A 22,919-nucleotide genomic window follows, 5' to 3' on the forward strand; every position below is an offset into this window, starting at 1 on the left:
TTCATCTTGAATATCAACGTGTCATTTCTTTTCACACGGAAATCCCTGAGCAAATCTTCAAGCAGATACATGTAGCCTGGAAATGAAAGGTAGTAGAATCGGTGTTCAATACCCCCCATGGAATTTTTTTTAATTTGCCTTAGTTTCCAACCATAAAGTTCTCCTACCAGGAAGGGCATCATCTGTTTAAAATACACTAGGCAAAATTATGCTCAACGTTTAATATGCACTCTCCTACTCATACTTCTGCTCATAACAGCAATATATATTTTTTGTGATATGGATGCGACAACTTACCAAATATCTGTTGGCTGCTGACTTATCATGAACAATCTTAAAAAGGACTTGCTCAACATGTGCGATTGTTTCACAGCTAAGGAAAATAATATTGGTTATCTAAAAAAGTAGTCCAAGTTAACGTGCTTATTGTATAAATCAGAAAGTAGCCAAGTTGAAAATGGAGTACCAACATCAAGATCATTAAGATGGTCAGCTGCCCTGTAAATGCACAACTTCAGTTTGTTGTTTTGCTCCAAATTTGCTCGGAAACCAACAATGTAATCCCCCTCTTTCAGGCCAACTGCTTCGTAAAATTCTCTCCATCCTGTTGCAAAATAGCAAACCTCACTTCTTTTTCTTACTTTGACATCCCAAGACCTATCTCCAAAAATCAAGGTCACAGTGCTCCGATCCTCCCAAACATCATAAAATTGCTCCCACGAACTCTTCAGCAGCTGTGCAACAGTGTTTGGAAAATGAGATTTTCATATTAGTCGCCATTAAATACGATGCAACCATTCAGTATATACACTTTACGTTTATTACTTGACTCATTACATTTAAATATAGATTAAAAGTACGTATGAAAAAGTTCTGTGAATTACCATTAAGCCTCGATCCATTTCCATATCGGATTCTAGAATCAGCATGCTGGCGTATCCATCCTTATTTGTACAGCAATTGAAAAAAATGGATGTCTCACACGCTGCCAGCTGAAATGTACCAGCTCTGACAACATAATCATCTCTGTTCTGTTCTTCCCATTCTTTGCTCATGTTTAAATCCTTTGGCATTCCAACTGGATAGTTTAATTCAAGCGCCGTATCTTTAAATAAACTCACCACAAACAACCCTTCTCCATAGTAGTCTAGCTGTGCCATGTTAAAGATCTTCATCCCGTAGTATCTCATGAACTTGCTAAGTCCAATAATTTCTCTCTGCTGCAGGTCATACTTAACTACCCACATTATGTTACGGCATGACAGGCCTATCCGAATAGGCAGCATAGCACCAAAGCTGTGTACAAAGTCATCAGGCATGGACTGCATTTTTAAGAAAATATGAAAGATTTTAGAAACACTTTTACGTTATAACAATGCATAATTATGACATATAACAGGGTAGAAACCATTTGTTTCTATTACCAGAATGCCAAACGACTCTCGACTCTTGCTCACGGACAAGAAACTGGCTTCTACTGCAGCATCGGCTAAAAAGATGTTTTTGCAAAAAACAGTGGTTAAAGACACTTCAATGTAGAGTGACTTTGTACATAGGTTTTGGAGAATTGATTTTACCATTAGCAAGAATTCGTTGCCACTTCTCAACTAATGCATTCCTTTCATCCACCAAATTTTGTGTTTTTGACACCTGTAGTTATTGTTTTCCAAAAATTAGGCTACGCATCTTATACATCTCATGCATATTTGGAAAGTATGGACATCAGATCTTTATTCGAAAAAACGCAAGAGCATTATCAACCATTGGCCATGGAGACTAAACACAAGTTCGTACTAAATTTTGATTCCTGTTAATGTATAGTCATGGGATGCAGCCTATAGATGAAAATAGCAACAGATCGCTGCATTATGTTCAATGGAGCAATTCATATAATAGTGGTTAAATAATGTGTGTCTTCACCAAAAAAAGATTTATCGAGTTCTATGTAAACTCAAGCAACCACCGTGCAATTACTGTAACGCCATTGGACACGGCAATAAACAAAGTTTTAGGGTTTTACGATCATATTGTAATATTACAACAGAATAATAAACAAGCAATGTTGATGATGTTGTATAACTCACCGGTGTCGAGTTCTTCTGCAACTGATCCATAACCCCTTTTCAGTCTCCAGCTTCGGTTCGCGACTTTTGATCTTCGACAGCGGCATCTCTAAGCGCATGCAAAACAATGGTTTAGTGTATGTCTTTTTGTATTCTTTGGGGATAGATCTTTTTTTTGCTCAACAATCCTCCGAGGCATGTAAAGTTTTGGTCTTTTTCCTTTTCATTGTAATTTACTTTATAATTCCCAAATTTTCTTATAAAGTACATTTTTTTATTTTGGTCTAATTGGTAGATTTGTTTGTGCACACCTAATTTTTTAATTTGCTGTTAATAATAACCTACCTTTATTCCGTAAAAAATCGGACAAGCGATAGATTAAGAAATTTCTAATATATTTTATATAAACACTAAAAACTTTTCTTCTTCACTATATAACGGAAGTTTTGCTAATATATAATTGTTACTTTTATATTTTGATACTTAAATAGTCTTCTTTTTCATGTCATGAAAATTTTGGGAAAAGTATTCCTGTATTTGGTAAAATTTTGGACATTTTTTTAATTCGCATTAGTTATAATAAGTCGGTTTTTCATTCTAATACCACAAACTTGCATTGTCTACGAGTTTGACAAATTTTTTGTAGGGAGCTCGCGTAACGCGGGCATAATTCCCTAGTTTGTAAAATCTCTAAAGCGATTATGTATAATTTTAGATAATATAATTATACATAACACCATTGGAGTGAATCTAGGACCTATTAGTTATAATTTTATATTATTATTCATATATCATATTATAGCTAATAGATATGCATAACACCCTTGGAGTTGCTCTAAGAAAGATAAATTTAGTTGAAACGTGGGTAAAGTGGTGGGACTTGCTAAAATTTAATAATAGATGAGAGGAAAGTAGTGGATATAATAATGTTTATTTAATAAGAGTTTAATAAAAAGAGAGTATTTTATAAATTCCAAGCTAAAAAAACCCTATTCTCTCTTTTCTCTCCATTTTTGAAGTAGCCGCCTCTATAATCTGAGGGGCTTCCATCGGTTTTTACCGGTGGAAAGCCCTAATCTTTTCTTCTTTTTAAAAGTCTTTGTTCATCTTTTGCTTTTGTTCAATAAGTTCCCAATTTATTTGGGTTTTGTTTGGTCTCTCCTTGCGTGAGAGTTTGATTTTGATTTTCTTTACTGTTCGTAATGTCCGGGATTCCAGATCTGCAGGATTTTGCTGGTGTTGATTTTCATGGTGTTGATTCGGTGATGAAGGTTATTATGGTGATACATCTATGATCGATTGCTCAAAACAACAGTTGGAGGATTACAATATGTATATATCTCTTTAAAAAATCGTTTGGTTGTCTATCCAAGATGGAAGAATTCAACAACGATATTATTATGCGTTTATTCAATTTCGATCATGTATGTAGATGCCGTATGACTTTTTATTATTGAATTATTTTTTCTTATTCAGAAAAAATAAAAAATAAGTGGGTGTAATAGTGAAAAGTAGTGTTAAAAATAATAAATATATTAGGTTCGGGTTAATTATCAAGTTGGTCACTGAAGTGAGATTAATGTATCAAATTGGTTACTGAACTCGAAACGGTATCAAGATGGTCATTGAAGTGACCATAAATATCAAACAGGTAACTTGAAATATAAGTTCAAGTTGTAAAAATATTATTTATAAAGTTTTACGTATTATTTTTGAATGTTAAAAAAACCAAGTAAAAGGTTATGAGTTCTAATATTTATGATAATATATTTAGATTTTATCAAGTTTATTTATTATTTATTTTTAATTAAAACAAAGAAAATAACTATATAATAAATGTAACGACCCAACTTTTTAAATCAAATAATCAATACTCAAATGCTAAATCTCAAATCTCAAATGTCATTTAACATGATAAAATTCAAATGCAGCGACATTACAATTAAAATCAAAGAAATCATAGTCTGACATAATCTCAAATAAAGTGACACAACTCTATACTAGAATTATGCAAATTCAAATCTTTGGAGCAAACTAAGCCAATTCCCTCTCGATTCCAAAAGCTAGGCACCTGAAAGTTTGTAAGTAATGAGCTATACAAGCCCAGCAAGATAACCAATCACACAAGCTAATGGATCAAGTATTTTACATAATTTCATAAGTTTCATAAATCCAGAATCATTATATAAGATAATTCCACAGCTCGCTAAGGTCACAAATACCCGGTGACTCGGTATCATAAGTTCATAACTTTGTCAGTAATGCGCCCCTTACTAAGGTATCATAAAGTGTGCAACCCCGAAGGTATCATAACAGGCACCCCTAGTAAGGTATCATAGGCTAGTTCCGGAACTATACGCAGATACTAACGGTTTCATAGGTCAGAGCTAACTGGGAATTCTTATATCTAAAATGTTTAACTTGAACCAAATATTTAAACAAAACAAAGTTTCAAATAAATACAATAGCAAGACTGAAAAGTTAACTTACCTTAACTAGCAACACCGATGCACAATATTCAATGATCAAATGATTTCCTAACCAATAAAACAAAACTTGATAAATATCTAATTTAAATAATTAAATAAAATATCATGACAATGATTTTAAAACAAGAGAGACACTACAAAAATATCGATAAATGATATTATAATATTATTACATGTTGCACCCAATTTGCATATTCCTAAAATAAATTAAACATGACATTAATAATAAGGTCCAATATTACTTATATATATTATAATCATACAAAATAAATTTAGCTTGGCACATAATTAAATATGCAACTCTAATAAAAAAAAATGATTTAAGAAAGAGACTCTCTAAAATAGTTTGTCTTTTGAAAATATAATAACCTCATATATTACAAAATTTATTAATGAGAGTAATTAAATTAAGCCATTAATCATATAACTAATCTTAACAATTATACAAATAAATAAAAGAAGATATAAACTAAGTGCATAGAATAATCATAACATTTTTATAAGCCAGTACAAGTATACATAAACTAATTTTATATTGTATACACAGTTAACCTATTTTGACGTGAACACATACAAATAGCCTGTGCAAGTAACACATAAAGCCCACTCAACAAGCCCATCCATCACTTCTAAACAGATTACAAATAATTCACAATTTACCCTATCTGTCCATATCCCAAAACTCCAGTAAACTGAATTCAACAAAAACTAATAATTTATACATATGTAGCCAATCAAATATAAACACACAATATTAAACAATCTCATAATATACAAGTCTCCACAAATATTTACTAAACAATTTTGTTCATAAATATACAAGTAAACATTAGTCTTAAAATACTACTATTATAATTGACAAGAGTGACATAAAATAATAATAGTTTTAATAAAATAATGTATATTAATTACGTAAATCTAATATAATTCATAAAAGATTAACATGCATATTAAATTATAAAATCAAAGATATTCATATCCAAAATTGATGCATATATACATAAAAGCATATTTTTCAGAAATTAATTATAAACATAATTTTAATCACTCCAAAACAATTTTGAGATCTAATAAAAAATCAGACTCCATTATATACAGTAAAATAATTAACAAAAGATAAAGGCATGAAACTTTAAACAAGATATTACACAAACACTTAATAATAGAAGACATATAATATACAATAATAGAAAACATATAATATACAGTAGCCAACAGTATGTGTAAAACTAGTAAAATAGACATGTATATACACAACACAGTGACAAACTAAATTCACTGTAGTAAACATGTTATACATATAATGTCAAATATCAGCCAAGAGTGTATAGCAGAGCAGAGCACATAAGCAGGACATAAACATAGACATACCTTTTAGAAGAGAAGAGCTGTACAAGAAAATAAGTGAAACAAGTACGTGTATTTATGTACATACTTGGTTCAACGTGTTCCTACAATTATGGGTACGTGATCATTATTTTGAATTAAGATCTATCCACTTGCTAACGGAAGTTCTGGCCTAAATATTTGCTTAGAGATAACACTTCAGTATATAAAATCTTATAAAATAACAACACACGTATTCAAATATAATCACATAGAAATATATTTTATCAAAGTTTTAAACACCATTGAAAAGTAGTTTGTTTTTTTTTTGTTTTTTTTTTTACAAGGAAAATACAGGCTATCACATTCTACCCTCCTTAAAAAAATTTGGTCCCCAAATTTAAACATACAAAAAATGTTCAAGTGTCAAAAATAATAGAAAAATATAAAAAAAATTAGTTAATTAATAATTCTGATAACTTTTACACATAAAAAAAACACATAATCATAGAAGTAGTTGTGTACCTTAATCTGTGTTTGGCCCGGTAGGAAGTTTAAACACTCGTCCATAGTTTGGTCCAAGGGCGGCTAGAGTGCCCTTGTTCTTATTGTCCTTGTCCCTTGAAGTATCGCGTTTTGGACACTCTGCAACCTTATGCCCAGTCTCACCACAGCTAAAACAAGCTCCTGTGTTCCAGCGACAGTCCTTGTCTAAGTGATTTCTTCCACATCTCGAACAAGAAAGCCTAGCTCCTGAATCGCGTCGATTAAAATTCCCTCGGTTATTGAACTTCTTTGCTGGTCCATTCTCATTAAATCCGTTGGTAGGCTCGGCCCTCTTCTTAGGCTCAGAATCTTTCTTTTCATCTTCTACCATCAATCCTCTTTCCACTACTAAAGCCTTGTTTAACACCATCTTGTAACTGTTCAGCTCAAAAGCAGCCACATGCCTCTTAATCTCACTTCTCAGTCCCTCCTCAAACCTACGTGCCCTACTAACTTCGTCCACAACTAGAGCTGGCGCATACTTAGCTAGACGAGCAAATTCGGCTTCATACTCCGACACGGTTTGTTTCTCTCCTTGTTCTAACCTAATAAAGTCTCTCTCCAACTTAGCTCTAATTGTCCTAGGAAAATATTTATCCTTAAAAGATTCAGTGAAAGTTTCCCAAGTGTAAGGTTGGGCTGCCTCTTCCTCGTTGCCATCCACTCGTCTCTTTTCCATAAGCCACCAATCATAAGCACTCCCCTGAAGTTGGTAACTTGCCAAACTAACCTTCTGCTCATCATTACTTCCTAACAACTCAAAAATCTTCTCCATCTCCTGTAACCACTTATCCACCTCTGAAGGATTTGTGGATCCCTCAAAAACTGGAGGACTCAATCTCTTAAACTCAGCTATTAGGCTTCTAGGTCTATTTTGTTGGTTTCCAACCAATGTTGCTAAAGTTTCTGCTAGTTGATTCATCACATTTGCACCTCCATTATCGTTGTTGTTGGCGTTTCCATTGTTAGTTCTTCGTTGGCGATTCATGATTCCTACATAATTTACATAAAACTCAATCCTAATGCGAAATGTAAAGCAAAAGAAATATATATGCCAAAATATTAGTTGATAACAATTTTATTCATAATCAGTCTGAAAACAATACAATTTTTTTTTCCTACTCAATAATAATAAAAAGTACATCCAAAAGAAATGCATTGCGTCCTAAACATAACGTCTACTACAAAGAAAACTCTCCACCAAAATCCTAATCTGAAGAATAGTTGTCTGAAGGGGAAGCACTCGTAGAGGCAGGGTAATCATAATGATCACCTCCTCTTAAAGCATTCCCTACAAGTGCAACACTTCGCAAGACCTCAACTCGCGTTTCCTTCGCAAAACTCTTAATGTACTTCTTGGCTCTTTTGTTCACACATCTACCCCTTAACGAGGTACTGTAGAATCTATCACAACCCTCAAGTAAGTGCTCTCTCAACCTCACTAGTCGGTGCTCAGCTGTATCCAGCTTCAGGTTTGTCTCTTCTAGCTCAGCTCGAAGACTTTCTACTTCTATCTCGAGCTCCGACTTCTTAGCGGGCCTATTAACAATCTCTCCTGGATTATCTTCAATTGGTCCATCACTATCATTATCAGATTCAAGGTCAAAGTTATTAATTGAACCATCACTGTCTGAACTAGGGTCATAGTCTGATGGTGGTGGTGAACTATCAGTGGGATCCTCAACGTCAGACATCTCAACCTCAGGGTACTCATCTGCCATCTACAAAAGTCACAAAGATATATTAATATTTTAAAACTCAACTCACAGGTCATGCCTAAATGGCAGTCTACAGGAAGTAAACCTGGCTCTGATACCAACTGTAACGACCCAACTTTTTAAATCAAATAATCAATACTCAAATGCTAAATCTCAAATCTCAAATGTCATTTAACATGATAAAATTCAAATGCAGCGACATTACAATTAAAATCAAAGAAATCATAGTCTGACATAATCTCAAATAAAGTGACACAACTCTATACTAGAATTATGCAAATTCAAATCTTTGGAGCAAACTAAGCCAATTCCCTCTCGATTCCAAAAGCTAGGCACCTGAAAGTTTGTAAGTAATGAGCTATACAAGCCCAGCAAGATAACCAATCACACAAGCTAATGGATCAAGTATTTTACATAATTTCATAAGTTTCATAAATCCAGAATCATTATATAAGATAACACTACAAGAAATCTATTTTTTACCTACCAATACATTACCCACCATTATATATTGGTAGGAATAAAGAGTTTTTACTTACCAATATATAATAATAACTATTATTAGTAGGTAAAAGAAAGTTAGTAAAATCTAAAATTCAAACACCAGTAACTATAGGCTGACATGTCAAAACTAATCCTACATGTAATTTACAAGAACACTGGTATTTTATCAAATCATTATATTTATTGTTGTGGTTATATTCTTATAAACACAATTACAATATAAATCAATTAACAATCCCCAACCCCAAATTACAATCATCGTGTGAAACCTTAGCCCCCCAGTTCAACTTCAATTCTCGCGCAATTCCTCTGGGCTTGAATTTGGTTAGTCTCCATTCAAATTCTTCCTTTCATTTTCTTTCTTTCATATACGGATCATGTATACATACATATATATGTGAATCGCTCACTCCTCTGTAATAAAATTAAAGTGTATTCTATGTGTTTGTTCAAATGCCTAACACAAAGAAGAATCTTTAAACATGATTGAATTATATATATACAAACACACACATCATCTATTACTTCCGGATTGAGTTTCATTTTACTAGCATGTTCCTATGGAGGATACTAGTCCGGGTTATTAGCAACATCTTTCAGGAAGTATAGTTGTTTAAACCCAAACAGAGAATTCTTTTTTGATATTGAATATTGATTAGAATCCTTAATTTGTAATTTTTTTTCTTTTCGGATGACTGATTATTTGTGACTAATATTATTATTATCAGTATATATGTAAAATTGATATTGTATATTCTTTTGTTTGTGTTTTATTTAAAATATTATTATATATTACTTGTTAACTTATTTTTTGTACTTTTTTATTGATTTGCTAAATATTTTCAGTGGATAATTAAAATATAAATTTATTTATGTCACGGATTATATATTATAACTATTATTTATTTTTATTTTTTAAATATATTAATGTCTTTAAAAATAATATTAAATATATTTTTATATTTAAAAATAATTATTTAATTTTGGAGAGGGACTCCCAAATTATTGAGCCGGGCCTAATAATTCTCTAGGAAATATCAGTTGATTAGCACACATGAAAGCAACTACCAAGTATGTTCCTCTCACTACATCAGCTTAAGCATGTTTATGATATAATCTTGTTCCAAAAAAAAATGCAATTTTTTGTTTTATAGTTAAGTGTTTACTATATTTGTTCCAAAAAAAATTAATTCATGTCTCTATATCTTTTGAGAAATTTTGCTAATGTCTTTAAAAATTTCAGGAGGGACATGGATCGTTCATGGATAAATATTCCAAATAAATTGTCGACGGAATATGCAAGTGGTATTGATGAATTTATAAGTGTGGCAAGTCAGCGTATAGACTCTAAAGGTACAGTGCTATGTCCTTGTACTCGATGTGTAAATAAGCAAAAACAAACTCTCAAAGTGATTAAGTTACACTTACTTACACATGGGTTTTTGAGAACTTACAAGATTTGGTATCATCATGGTGAATGTGGAGATGATATAGAAGGAGTATTCTTTAATACTCCAGATGAGCATGAAAAAGACCATCATGATGATTTGGCTGCAGGTCTTAGTGATGCCATCAATAGTAAGTATTTTGACATTGGTCCAACTAGTGATTTTGTTGATGATTCTTCAGTTAATGTGGGTGACAAGTATGATGCTTTGTTTGAATCTCTTCACAAGCCTTTGTATGATAATTGTAAGGATTTTTCTGTCCTAAGTGCCGTGGTGAGGTTAATGAATATTAAAGTGGTTAATAAATTATCAGATAAAGCATTTGAGGATATTATAAAGTGTTTTAAAGAGATGTTGCCTGAGGGTAATAATTGTCCTGAAAATTATTACCAAACAAGAAAACTTCTTTGTGAAGTGGGTTTAGGATATGAGCAAATTGATGTATGCCGATATGATTGTGCCATATTTTATGGTGATAATGCAAGTGCTTTGTCATGCCCGGTGTGTCAATGTAGTCGTTACATACGAAATAAGATCCCACATAAACGACTTAGATGGTTCCCCCTCAAGGCTCGACTTAAGCGTTTGTTTAGCTCTAAACATACATCAAAAGACATGCGATGGCATCAAGAAGTTCGTAAAAATGAACCTGGTATATTACGTCATCCTGCTGATGGGTTGGCTTGGAAGCATTTTGACAATACATACCCTGATTTTGCTGCGGATACTAGGAGCGTAAGAATGGGATTGGCGTCAGATGGGTTCAACCCTTTTTCAAACCTGACATCAACTTATAGTTTGTGGCCTGTGATATTAATTCCATATAACATGCCACCTTGGGCTTCCCCAAGTGGTACCAACTATCTCATGTCTTTATTGATCCCAGGTCCAAAATCTCCAGGAAAAGATTATGATGTGTTCTTGCAGCCACTAATCAAAGAACTTAAAGAATTATGGGTCGGAATTGACGCATATGATTCATATGGGGGGTGCATGTTTAAACTTAAAGCAGCGGTATTATGGACAATTAGTGATTTTCCTGGTTATGCATATTTGTCTGGGTGGAGCACTGCTGGAAAATTAGCATGTCCGGTTTGTTTGAAAGATACAAGGTCTAGAAGAATAACTGACAAACAATGTTTTACAGGACATCGGTGTTATTTAAATGCTAACCATTCTTGGCGAAAGAGCAAAGAATATGATGGATCTACCGAGTTACGTGGTCCTCCAAGAACTTTTAGTGGTGAAGACATTTTAAAACAGCTTGAGGAGGTACCCGTACGTACACCTGGTAAGGCACCAAATAATTCCTTTAGAAAACGGAAACGAGGAGCTAATGAGTTCAACTGGAGTAAAAGAAGTGTTCTATTTGAATTGCCATATTGGTCAAAGCTCTTGCTCCGCCACAATCTTGATGTAATGCACATAGAGAAGAATGTTTGTGATAACATTATAGGTACACTTTTAGATATTGAAGGTAAATCTAAAGACAATTTGAAAGCTCGTAAAGATTTACAAGACTTAAATATTCGTAAAGAGCTCTGGCTGAAGAACACTGCTGTTAATAAATTTGAAAAACCACACGCTAGTTATACTCTTACAAAAGAAGAGTGCAAAAGTTTTTGTCAATTTATTCAGAGTGTTAGATTACCAGATGGGTATGCTTCGAATATAAGTCGATGTGTTACGGATAATAATAAGCTCAAAGGAATGAAAACTCATGATTGTCATGTTCTACTCCATAAGATATTGCCGGTTGCGATACTACCTTTTTTGACAAAGAACATCCGTGGTACACTGATTGAGTTATGTCAGTTTTTCCAAAAAATTTGTGCCAAAACTATACGAATTTCTGATATTGAAGAATTGAGGGAGGGGATCGTAATAATTTTGTGCAAGTTGGAAAAGATATTTACCCCATCATTTTTCACCATAATGGTTCATCTATGTGTTCACTTACCAGATCAAGTGTTGCAGGGTGGTCCTGTTAATTCAAGATGGATGTTCGAGACGGAACGACATATGGGTTTGTATAAGAGTTACGTAAGAAACATGGCACGACCAGATGGTTCAATTGCAGAGGCTGTTGTTGTTGATGAAGCTGTGAGTTTTCTGGCTAGATATGTTTCTAACATAGAAACAAGATACTCTAGACTTGAGCGCAACTGGGATCTTCCCCTTCCAAATTATCAAATGGATGTTTTTATGTCTAATGTTCGTCCATTGGGAGCATCTTCTATAGAGTTGCTTGGAATTTGGAAGAATTCCATTGAGTGGTATATTTTAAACAATTCTGTAGATGACATCGAGGAATATCTCGAGTAAGTAAATTCTTTAAGCATTCTAGCAACAATATATATATATATGTGTGTGTGTGTGTGTGTATATATAACTTACTAATATATTATATAATATTTTTTATACAGGGAACATAAAAGCATGTTGCAAGAAAGAGGGCTACAACATTCAGATATTGAAAGTAAGCAAAGAGAAGAATTCCCATTATGGTTTCGAAAGAAGGTGAGAGTTGATATTTTATTGATTGTTTAATTGAGTTGTGTGACATTTAATATATATTTTCTTATATAGGTGTCAAAAATGCAAGTGCAAAAATCATCCACTGTTAATGATGATTTGTACTCTTTGTCTCAAGGTCCACTGGAAAGATACAATAGTTACCAAGCTTGTATTGTTAATGGTGTTCGATTTCGTTGTAAAAAGTATGATGATACTCTTCGGACACAGTGTTCAGGAGTTTGCACGGGAGGTGATCATGATGGTGTTGACGTGGTATATTATGGGAATTTGATTGAGATTTTGGAGTTGTCATACCTATTTGATCGAAAAGTTTATCTTTTCCGGTGCAAGTGGTATAACTCTAATCCCAAAGGTAAATCAATATATATGGAGAATAATCTCACATCTGTAAATACGGCGACTGATTGGTATTCTAATGAGCCGTTTATATTAGCAACTCAAGCTCAACAAGTATTTTATTTGCTTGATATGAAGCGTCGTTCAGATTGGAGATTTGTTCAAAAAGTAAATCACAGATTTGTGTTTGAAATTCCTGAATCATCAGATGTGACAAATGATCACCCGCACAATGATGTGTTTCAAGAAGAAGAATCTTGTCAATTACCACCTTTTAAACCAATTGAAGATTCAATTGAAAGCTCATCTTTAGTTCGAAGAGATGTTGCATCTCTGAGTCTTTCAAGTGAACTTGTTGTTGATCTGTTCACCAATAATGAAAAGCAAACTGCTTGTGAGGAAGATGATCTAGAAGCAACTGAAGTGAATGATGATTATGATGATGGAGAAATATTCTTCAATGATAATGAAGTACTCTGTTCTAGTGATGATGAGAGTTGTGATGATGACAGTGAGTCAGCCTCTCAAACTGAATCAACTGCATGATGAAGCTTTATCAGAAGTCTTTAAAATTGTATCTTTAATCGATTGTAAGTAACTGTTTCATTTATGTTCCCATATTCTCATTATTCCCATATATTGATCCTGGAGGCTTCCTTAAATTTATGTTTTATCTGTACCTGATCCTGGAGGCATGGAGAAGTTATATTCATTGGAGGCACTACAGATGGAAGATGGGAACCCCCTGCCCTGCTCAACCCTCTCAGTAGCCTGAGCTCGAAAAAATATGTAATCTTTGTAGGTGTACTCTCAGCTTTTAGTCATTCAGATGATTTCACAGCATGTTCCAAAAATTTTGAGTTTATTTTTATTTCTGTAAACTGGGATCTAGTAGTTGAACAGGGTAATTCTTGTCTAATTTGTTACTGTGCTGAGTTCCTCCATCTTTGAAATGAGAGTAATTCTTTGTAAGTCTAAATGTAAAGACAACCCTATCTGTTACATAGGGATGATAACTCAACAATAGAACAGGACAAGTAAATAACACTACGCCTGCACCGGAATTGGAAGATACGAAGACAAAGGTTGAAGAAGCCATCTACAGTCTTGAAGGAATAAGTTCACTGGAAGAAGTTCATTAATATGTTCATGCCTCAGTGAAGAATAAAGATTGAAGTATTCAAGATTGTGGAAGCAATGAAGATGTTGTCCAAGTACTCGAAAGATTTCAGTGCAACCCCTGAAGCAAGATATTTCTATATATCTTGGTTGGTTATTTATAATCAACAAACTGAAGCATAAACTAACCCGGAATGACTGATCAAGTATATTGTTAAGCAAAAGAATTCAAGGGATTATTTCAGTTCGAGTCGTTCGTGAACCAGACCAGTGCACAGGACGTCAGGACGTACGAAAGTATTCAGTGGATTCAACCAACGAATTAATTGATCAAGTCAATCGAGCTGCTCCAGAATATTGCCAAGAACTTATTAATATACATATGTATATATATATATATATTAATTGTGAATTACTTGAACATAAATAATTCAAGTAATTAATCAAACACAATTAATTCTATATATATGTATATATATATATATTTAATAAGTGATGCAAGTAGTGAACCAAGAATTTGTTTAAGTACACTATACAGGGAAGGCACTAACAGTGTTGAAGCGCAAACTTTGACCAAGTCAAAGTTTGCGCCTCGACACTCCTCTCCACTTAGAAAATCTCTCTAAGTTCCTCCACTGTATATGTATAACACATACTCATGGTCAAAGCGCCAACTTTGACTGGGCGCAAATTCACCACACTCTGAAATGATCTAAGTACTCCATACAGTGGAGTCCACTGCATTGGAGCGCAACCTTTGACTAAGTCAAAGGTTGCGCCTCCCATTCTCTTCACATATGGGCACACTGTGGCGCAACCATTGACTGGAAAGTCAAAGCGCAAACTCTTCTTGCTCAAAAGTGTACTAAGTCATTTCTACAGGGGCTCAGTGGAGCATTGTGAAGTCAAGCGCAACGTTTGACCATTCCAGGTCAAATGTTGCGCCTCTCACTCTCACCATAATACAGGCACAACTTTCACTCCTTGAAGAATTTCTCCAAGTACAAATCAACAGTAGCATCAGTGAAGTATTGAGGCGCCATGTTTGACTTTCTTGTGTCAAGCGCAACCTTTGACCCTCAGTCAAAGGTTGATCCAGTTCTTGAAATTATTCTAAGGCAATGGAAGGGAGTGTAAAAGAGGCGCAACTTTTGAATATATATGTGTATATATATATCAAGCGCAACTTTGATATATATATACACACTGTATACTTCAGGCGCAACTTTTACATTAAGGAGTTAGATTTATTTTGTTAAAACGAATCCGTCCAGGACGAACTCAAGTCGTCCAGGACGAACTCGTTAACCATGGTTAGTTTATGAAAGCCTATAAATATGTGATTGTGGTTCTCACAATTCACATCATCCTTCGGGATGAAATGGCCAAGTGCTCTGCACGGCTACTCCCACTATACACACACCCTAGCCTAGCTTTGTAATATCAGTAGTGGTTAGAGTTTGTAATATTGAGAGTAGTGGCCATTGTAGCCGAACCTTCGGGTTTGGATTTATAGCACCTTCGAGGTATTTATCAATATACAGATATACCTTGGAAAATATTGTGTGTTGGTTTAATATTTTCATATCCTCAGAAACCGACCCAATAAATATCCGGAACACGAAACCCATTACAGAACTGCAATTTGTTTATCCGCAAGATTCGAAAGAATTTTAAATTGTAGTGAGTATCGTATTCAACCCCCCCTTCTACGATACTTTGGACCTAACAATTGGTATCAGAGCGAGGTTGATTGATATACAAATCAGGATCCTTATCGTACGGAAAATCAAGAACCTAGCTTTTGATATTTGATTAGGGGAAATGTTCTTCCGGTTTGTGTTGCTGAATTTGTCCGTAGGCCTAAGCAAGGATTATCTGTCGGATACTGAACTTTGGACCGGGACTTATAAATTTATACTTTAAATTTTAATAAGTTTATTTTATAAATTTAACTTAATTTATTTTAAACTTATTAATTGAGTTTATTATGAATTAATTAAATTTATCTTATAAACTTAATTAAATTTACTTTATAAACTTTGCTAAATTCATTTAATAAATTTGCTTAAATTTATTTTAGACTTGTAAAGTTTACTCTTAGACTTTATCAAGTTTATCATAAATTTTTATAAATTTATTATTTAAATTTGTATAGTTTATGATTTAAATTTAAGTTAAAATATAAAATATAAATTTAAGAGGATTTAACTGATTATGGATATAAGTTCAAGTTCAAGGGTTCAATTTAGTTTGTTCTGGAAGCTATGATTTAATTAGAGACGAGACACTTGAATATTTTCAAAAATTAAATTTATACAATAAATTTTAATATATTTACTAAATGAATTTGAAATAAATTTATTCTAAACTTTTCAGTTTATTATGAATTTATTTGAATTTATTTTTTAAATATAATTAAATTTATTTTATAGATTTGACTAAGCTTATTTTATACTTTATTTTCTTTCATCTTTTAAAACTTATTTTTAAATTTATTTTCTCTATAATTTAAACTTAGTTTAAATAATCAAGTGTCCCGTAACCTTTTTAATTATTCTACTCCAAGACAAATCAGATTGACATTTAGTTGAGACAGATCAGGCTGACAGATTACAAGACAAACATCGGACTTTCAAATACCAGATTCTCAGAACCGGTAATGGAAGTACATTGATGACCCAATCCAATTGATTACTCAAAGGATTATTAGAAGCAGTTTTCTATGTTCGACAAAGCTGATTGTGATTCGAAGAAGATTCTATTGAAGACTGATTGGACACTACTGACAGTGAATTTGAAGAAGGTACTTCAGGCCTTGATCTGAGTAATTACTCCTACTTGATTATCAGATCACCAGATCAGGATGGGAATTTGCTACATCTGCAGTGAAGCATCTTTCCAGGGCTCGGAATGTCAACTTTGAATGGCACCACTGGTAGCAGGAAAAGAGAAGTTTTTACGGACGAATCTTCAAGGGATTTCAAGCTAACTCAGTGATTCGGGGATATACAATTACACAGTGAATTGTAGCAATGCTAAATCCATCCAGAATCAACTGAGATCAAAGACAGAGAACTGTGGAGGTTTAAGGATATAATTATCGAGTTACTACCGCACCAAATCAGTTTCGTGCATTTATGTCAAAACCTTAGGATTGAACAGAAGAGTTTGTAACTGCTGAATTTGAGGAAGCTCAAGTCGACGAAAGTTAACACTTTTGAAAAATGTGAGGACAGAACTTCAAGGATTAGCATAACACTGTCTGAGAGGTTTAGTCATGTCAGATTCAGATGGAATCCATTGGTTTCAAGTGGAGACTCTTCGGGGTTCAGTTCGACAGGTTGTTTGAAAACTGAGTTGGTCAGTACACACAATATTGTTTGGTATCTTTAGCAAAGAAGGATTGCTATATATATTGAAGCCTCGACAAACAAGGATGATAGGGCTTGTCTGAAATTCTAGTGGATGTTTTGAAAAAAGCATCACAACAAGTTCTTATGCTATTTTAGGAAAGGTGTGAGCTGGATCAGTTGCTGATGAGAAGGATGATTATGGTTATCTGGCTATCCAAGCATTCTCGATCTGAAGATGATTCACTTTGCACATCTCAGGTATGAATTCTTTCTAACTTTGCAATACTTATTTCATTATATTCAAAGCATGTTATAAATCTCTGAGTAGAATTGTTTAACACACAAGCACAAGCATGATAGCATCACAATAGATAATATTAAACTAGTATGCTAGATGACTATTCTGGTAACTAGGATTGATGATAATCTTGTGCATGTGTCTTTAGCAGATTCTTAACATGTGTATGAATATTTAGGATTTGATTATTTGCAATGGTGAGATTAGAAGCTTTCCTTTGGAACACGACTCTTAGTTTTAGGGGTTATGATCCTAGCATGTATAACTTTGTTAAATCACTTACTTTCAGATTCCCTAGTACAATTAGATTTGCTTATCTAATCTGAATTGTTTGTTAAGGATTTTATTTTGTTCTATGATGGTATGTCTACCTTGTGTCAGTAGAACTTTTAGAACTTCATGTTAGATATAAAACTGACTTAGGTAATAGAGATAATATAATGCCATATAACAACAGATTGGGATTAATATGAATTGATGATGTGATTATTAATCTGTTTATGATCTTTATGCTTTTAGGAGATTATTAAATATCTGTAATTCTACTTGCTACCTGTTGCACATGTGTTAATTGGTTTAAGTAGAGAGTACTGAATCTTCTGAATTGCATAACTGCCTGTCTTGCTCTTGTCTTATCTTTGATTGTTTGCCATGTGTATTCAACATCATGTCTGCTTATTTTCATGTCATGAATGCATGTCTTTGTACTTGCATTGATTTTAGAAAAGCATGTTTGAGAATCACATTAGGGCAATGTCTAAATAAGAATTAGCATGTTAAAGTTGATTCTGTTGTTACCACTGTTAAAGAAAAATCTCTAATCCATCCGGACCCAGTTATGATTGGGGACCATAGAACTCTTTCCATTTTTGATTGCAGGTTACATATGATCCATATGATTTTTGGTGCACTCTGTTTGCTGAGTAGCTGAAATCATATGATTCACCAAAAGTACCCTGTTAGCAAATGTGATCGTATGAGCAGTTCCGTCAATAATCTTTGAAAGATGACAACAAAGATTCTCTTGCGGGACATGCCTGTTTTCCTGGAATGTCATCATGGAAGCATATCTTTCTTGGAAGAGTCAAAGCACACAAATTCCTAGTATCAGACTGTTCTCTAACAAATGACAGTATGTCAGTTCATGGAATAGTGTTTTATCTCAAATCAGGAAGGATGTGAATTTTGCTCGTAGCTAATATGGAACTTCAACTGAAGATGGAGTGAGCTGTTTTGATAGTGAAGCCTCATCAGATGAGTATTAGCTATGGCACTTGAAGCTCTCGCACTTGTATGTCAAAACAAGGAGCTCTTTCTATTCGTAAGAAGAGAATTGGTGAGAGGACTACCTCATCTGGAATTCAATATGGATGAAGCTCATGAGGTATGTCAATAGGGAAGTCGAAGGAGCATCGCACAGAAGCAAAGATATGACTAACATTACTGAGCCTCTTCAGATGATACGTATGGATTTCTACAGAGCAGCTAATGTCATGTCTGCAAACAAATGCAGATTTCTTTTTGCGATGATCATTGACTACTCTAGATTCTTTCGTGTTGTTCGTATGTGTTCAAAAGATAAGACGTCACAGATGAAGGTTGATCAAGATGAACCCTGATCATTGATAAATCCAGAAAGACACCATTCTTGCCAGTGGCCAATCAGAAGCAAACACTAACTCTTGGTATGTGTTTGGAGGAAAATGCCTCTTTGCAAGTCTTGCATTTGAAGCTCAAAGAATATTTTCCTCGGCTACTCAATGGAGTCTACAGTCTACAGGGTGATTATGATTAATCAACAGAAGGTGATTGTAAGTCTGGATAGGACATTGAACGACACTTTGCTCCAAGCTGTTAAAGGTGATATCGTTGGTATTATAATTATTCAGATCCAAGCAGAATCTCTTTGCAAGGATAAGGATTATTAAGGAGATCCCAGCAACAGCTTAGGGGGAGCATTTGGTGGATCCACTAGTCAAACTCAACACCAAATTGAAGATGAACAGGACATATGAAGAACGTATCTGCTTAGACAAAGGGTTTGGACTTTGGAGTCAATATCATTCCCGGGTTCTAGTTCTTAAATGTTCTGAATGGTGAAGTGAAGACTGGGAGAGCTATTGTGAAAGGATGTTGTTTCTTTGGGTTTCAATCTGAAGTGAAACTTGAGGAAGATTCAGAAGCTCTTAAAGGGATCCAGATTGAGTGATTGCACAACAAGATGATCTCAATCAGTTTGAAAGCAGATTGTGCGGATTCTAATACCTGACCTAATGTTAATTCAGTACTTAATACTTGTCGGGTATTCAGATTCCAACTGGATGTTTTTGGCTCTGTTACGAGGGACAAGCCAATTTGGTTGCTTAGGGTTATTACAAAGGAGAAGGTTATGAAGATTATGGAAACAGAATCTTCAAGTTCAGGACTCTACATCTTAGGGACTCAACGACCTTCATGATTGAACTAAAGCACCATTAATGAGACTCGGGTTCAGGATATTACAATGAGCTAGAAGATGAAGCTTCATGCAACATTTCAAGGACTTTGCTGTTGCAGATCCAACGGAATTTGTATTCTCTTTCTTCACCAGCTCTCTATGAGTTGCTGTCCAACACCTGATGATCGTCACGGACGTGGTATGACTTCTGACTAGCATATTATTTTAATATCTGTTTGCTAGAGTCATATTTGGTATCCAAATTATTACCTCTCATGATACAAGGCACAAACAATACGACTATATGTGCTGTGATACCATGATTATATTATATGTGGACTAATGTCACTTGTGCAAGATAATTGCTAAGTGAATGCAGACTAGTGATATGATGAGTTTGTTGGAAAGTTGCAATTCTTTATGGTCTACTAGTTAGCCTAAAGAATGATGGCAATAAAAGGAAGTCAAGGATCTTTTGAATATGCGCATTTTGGAAGATTCTAGACCTGCCAAGACTTATGCCAACAACCACTGGACTTCATCAGTACAAGAAAGTAACATCAACTGAAATGTCAAGTCTCAGAGGTATTCAACTTATCACTTTACTTAACTGCAAGTGGATCACATACTATACTTTCTATAAGGTATTACTTCTCTCATGAGCATGTCTATCGTATTTCTTGAATGAATTCATGAGTATTAAATTGTCTATACATAGGACTTGTGAATTTATTTAAAATCCAGTACCTCGTGCTTTTTGCTATTATATATGATTGCCATGTTTATTGTTTTGCATGCTTAGATGGTGATTATATGTTTTAGCATGAGCGTTTGTTATTTCAATTATTTAAATTATGTTGCATGACAATTAAGTGACTTATTTGTTCATGATTTAAATGATTAGAGATGACATGAAGCATGACTTAATTATGTTATTTTTCTTGATCTATACCTCTTTAATAATTGGTATCTAGTAGAGAAACTTTATCATAATGTGGTCGTGATATATCTGTATTTGTGAACATACTTAGGATTATTTTCTAGGTTGAATTCACTTTTATAGGTATAAAATCTGAAGCATGACTTATTTGTTTCTAGACTTGTGACTTGTATCAGTAATTGGTATGTGGTTAGAATTTAGTCATGATATACTAGTATTCGTGGAGTTACTTAGATTCTCTCTAGGCTGAATCCATTTATATTAGTGTATATATGTGAAGCATAGCTATTTGTGTTAGATATTTGATGATTTATTAATTGGTATTTTATTTCATGTCTAACTGCATATAGGTGTGATACTTTTAGTGTTAGTGATATTTTGCATGCTTATATGTTGATCACTAATATTGATTGTTAATATTTTCTGCGAGGAGTTGTGTGAGTTCACTTGTGTTTAATGATTATCTGTGTAAGACTCGTGAACTTTTCTTCAACTTTCCCTCGGGCTTGCGTATATCTTTGTATGATTGTCATGATTTTAGTTGTTATATGCTGATATGATAATTATATGATATTGCGTAGGTAATTATTATTTTATCTTAGTTAAATTGTGATCCATGACAATTATATGCTTATTTGTTTCATGATTGACTTTGATAGAATAATAGATGCATGATTAATTCATTTTTGAAATATTTAATTGGTATCTATTTCTGATGCTTTATTGATGTTTTATTTGTGAATTGATTGTGATGTATTGGCACTGGTGAAATATTGTTGCATATTTCTTAAAACCACTGGTGCTAATATATTTTAGGTGCTTAATATTCTGAGTACTAGGGAGACAACATAATCTTTATTCTGTCTCATATTTATGTTCTGGAGTGGTGAGTTTCTTCAAAGAAATTTTCTTATCAATAGATTTCAACAATTGGTATCCACTACTCTATCTCATAAATATTTCTTAGAATATTTTGCATCTATACATGTAGCGTCATAGGACGAGACATTAATTATCTTGTATTTGTGTACTTGGTGATCTTTGTCACTTGTAGCGTCTGTTTTGACGATGTGCTAGTATGAGGCCTTTTCACTAATTAGTGTGGCGAGTGCTTTATACACTGTAGCACATAAATTTTCTTGTTTCCTTTTTAAAATTGTAGTGAGAAACAAGAGTCTGTGTCTTTTTCAAAGACAAGTTCATTTAAACCTTTTATGCATAATTTCAGACTCTTGTACTCAAACCAGTTTTTAATGGAAAACTTTGATTCTTTCATCGGTTGTGATTGTCATTCTTTATGAAAATCATTTTTACAATCACAACTGATTCATTTTTCCTCAAAAAAAATTAAATGCAATTGCTCTCATTCAAAATCATAGATTTTCTAAAAGTGCATTTATATCTCTTTCTGTTCTTCGGAACTTAATCAGCCTCTTGGCTTTCCTAGATAGTCATAAGGTTGAAAACCAACAATCTTTATCCCAGACTATAAAACCAAATTCAGAACACATCCCAACTTTCCCCCTGGAGTAATAAGGAACTTATTAGACTAGAGGTCAATGAGGGAGAAACTGTACTTGTTGCAGCAAATAAGGATGTGAGGGATAGTGTACCCACAGCTCTACCTCTCAAGAAGAAAAGGTGTTTTCAAACTTGAGGTAACTGTTGCTCATCTGTATTCTCTCAAAAGAATATAGAGCTGAAAAGGCAATAAAACAGTCTCTGGAATCATTCTCTCAACAGGATGAGTCCATTGAAATTCGCTCGTCAGCCAGAGCATCTTGTATTGAGTCAAGCACAT

General features: G+C 33.7%; 2 protein-coding genes across 2 annotated transcripts; one reads left to right on the plus strand and one right to left on the minus strand.

Moving 5' to 3' along the window:
• Positions 1-6,404: 6,404 nt before the first annotated feature.
• LOC135149544 (uncharacterized) lies at positions 6,405-7,412 on the minus strand. The gene has a single exon (XM_064085287.1). It carries the CDS (start codon positions 7,410-7,412, stop codon positions 6,405-6,407), a length of 1,008 nt encoding a protein of 335 aa, XP_063941357.1.
• Positions 7,413-8,772: 1,360 nt separating this feature from the next.
• Positions 8,773-13,514, plus strand: LOC108201366 (uncharacterized). Its single transcript, XM_064085288.1, has 4 exons — positions 8,773-8,970; positions 9,890-12,415; positions 12,521-12,614; positions 12,684-13,514. Exons 2-4 carry the CDS (start codon positions 9,897-9,899, stop codon positions 13,512-13,514), a joined length of 3,444 nt encoding a protein of 1,147 aa, XP_063941358.1. The 5' UTR covers positions 8,773-8,970; positions 9,890-9,896.
• Positions 13,515-22,919: the final 9,405 nt, after the last annotated feature.

Source organism: Daucus carota, chromosome 9, assembly GCF_001625215.2.
Source record: "Daucus carota subsp. sativus chromosome 9, DH1 v3.0, whole genome shotgun sequence".
NCBI classification, from domain to species: domain Eukaryota; kingdom Viridiplantae; phylum Streptophyta; class Magnoliopsida; order Apiales; family Apiaceae; genus Daucus; species Daucus carota.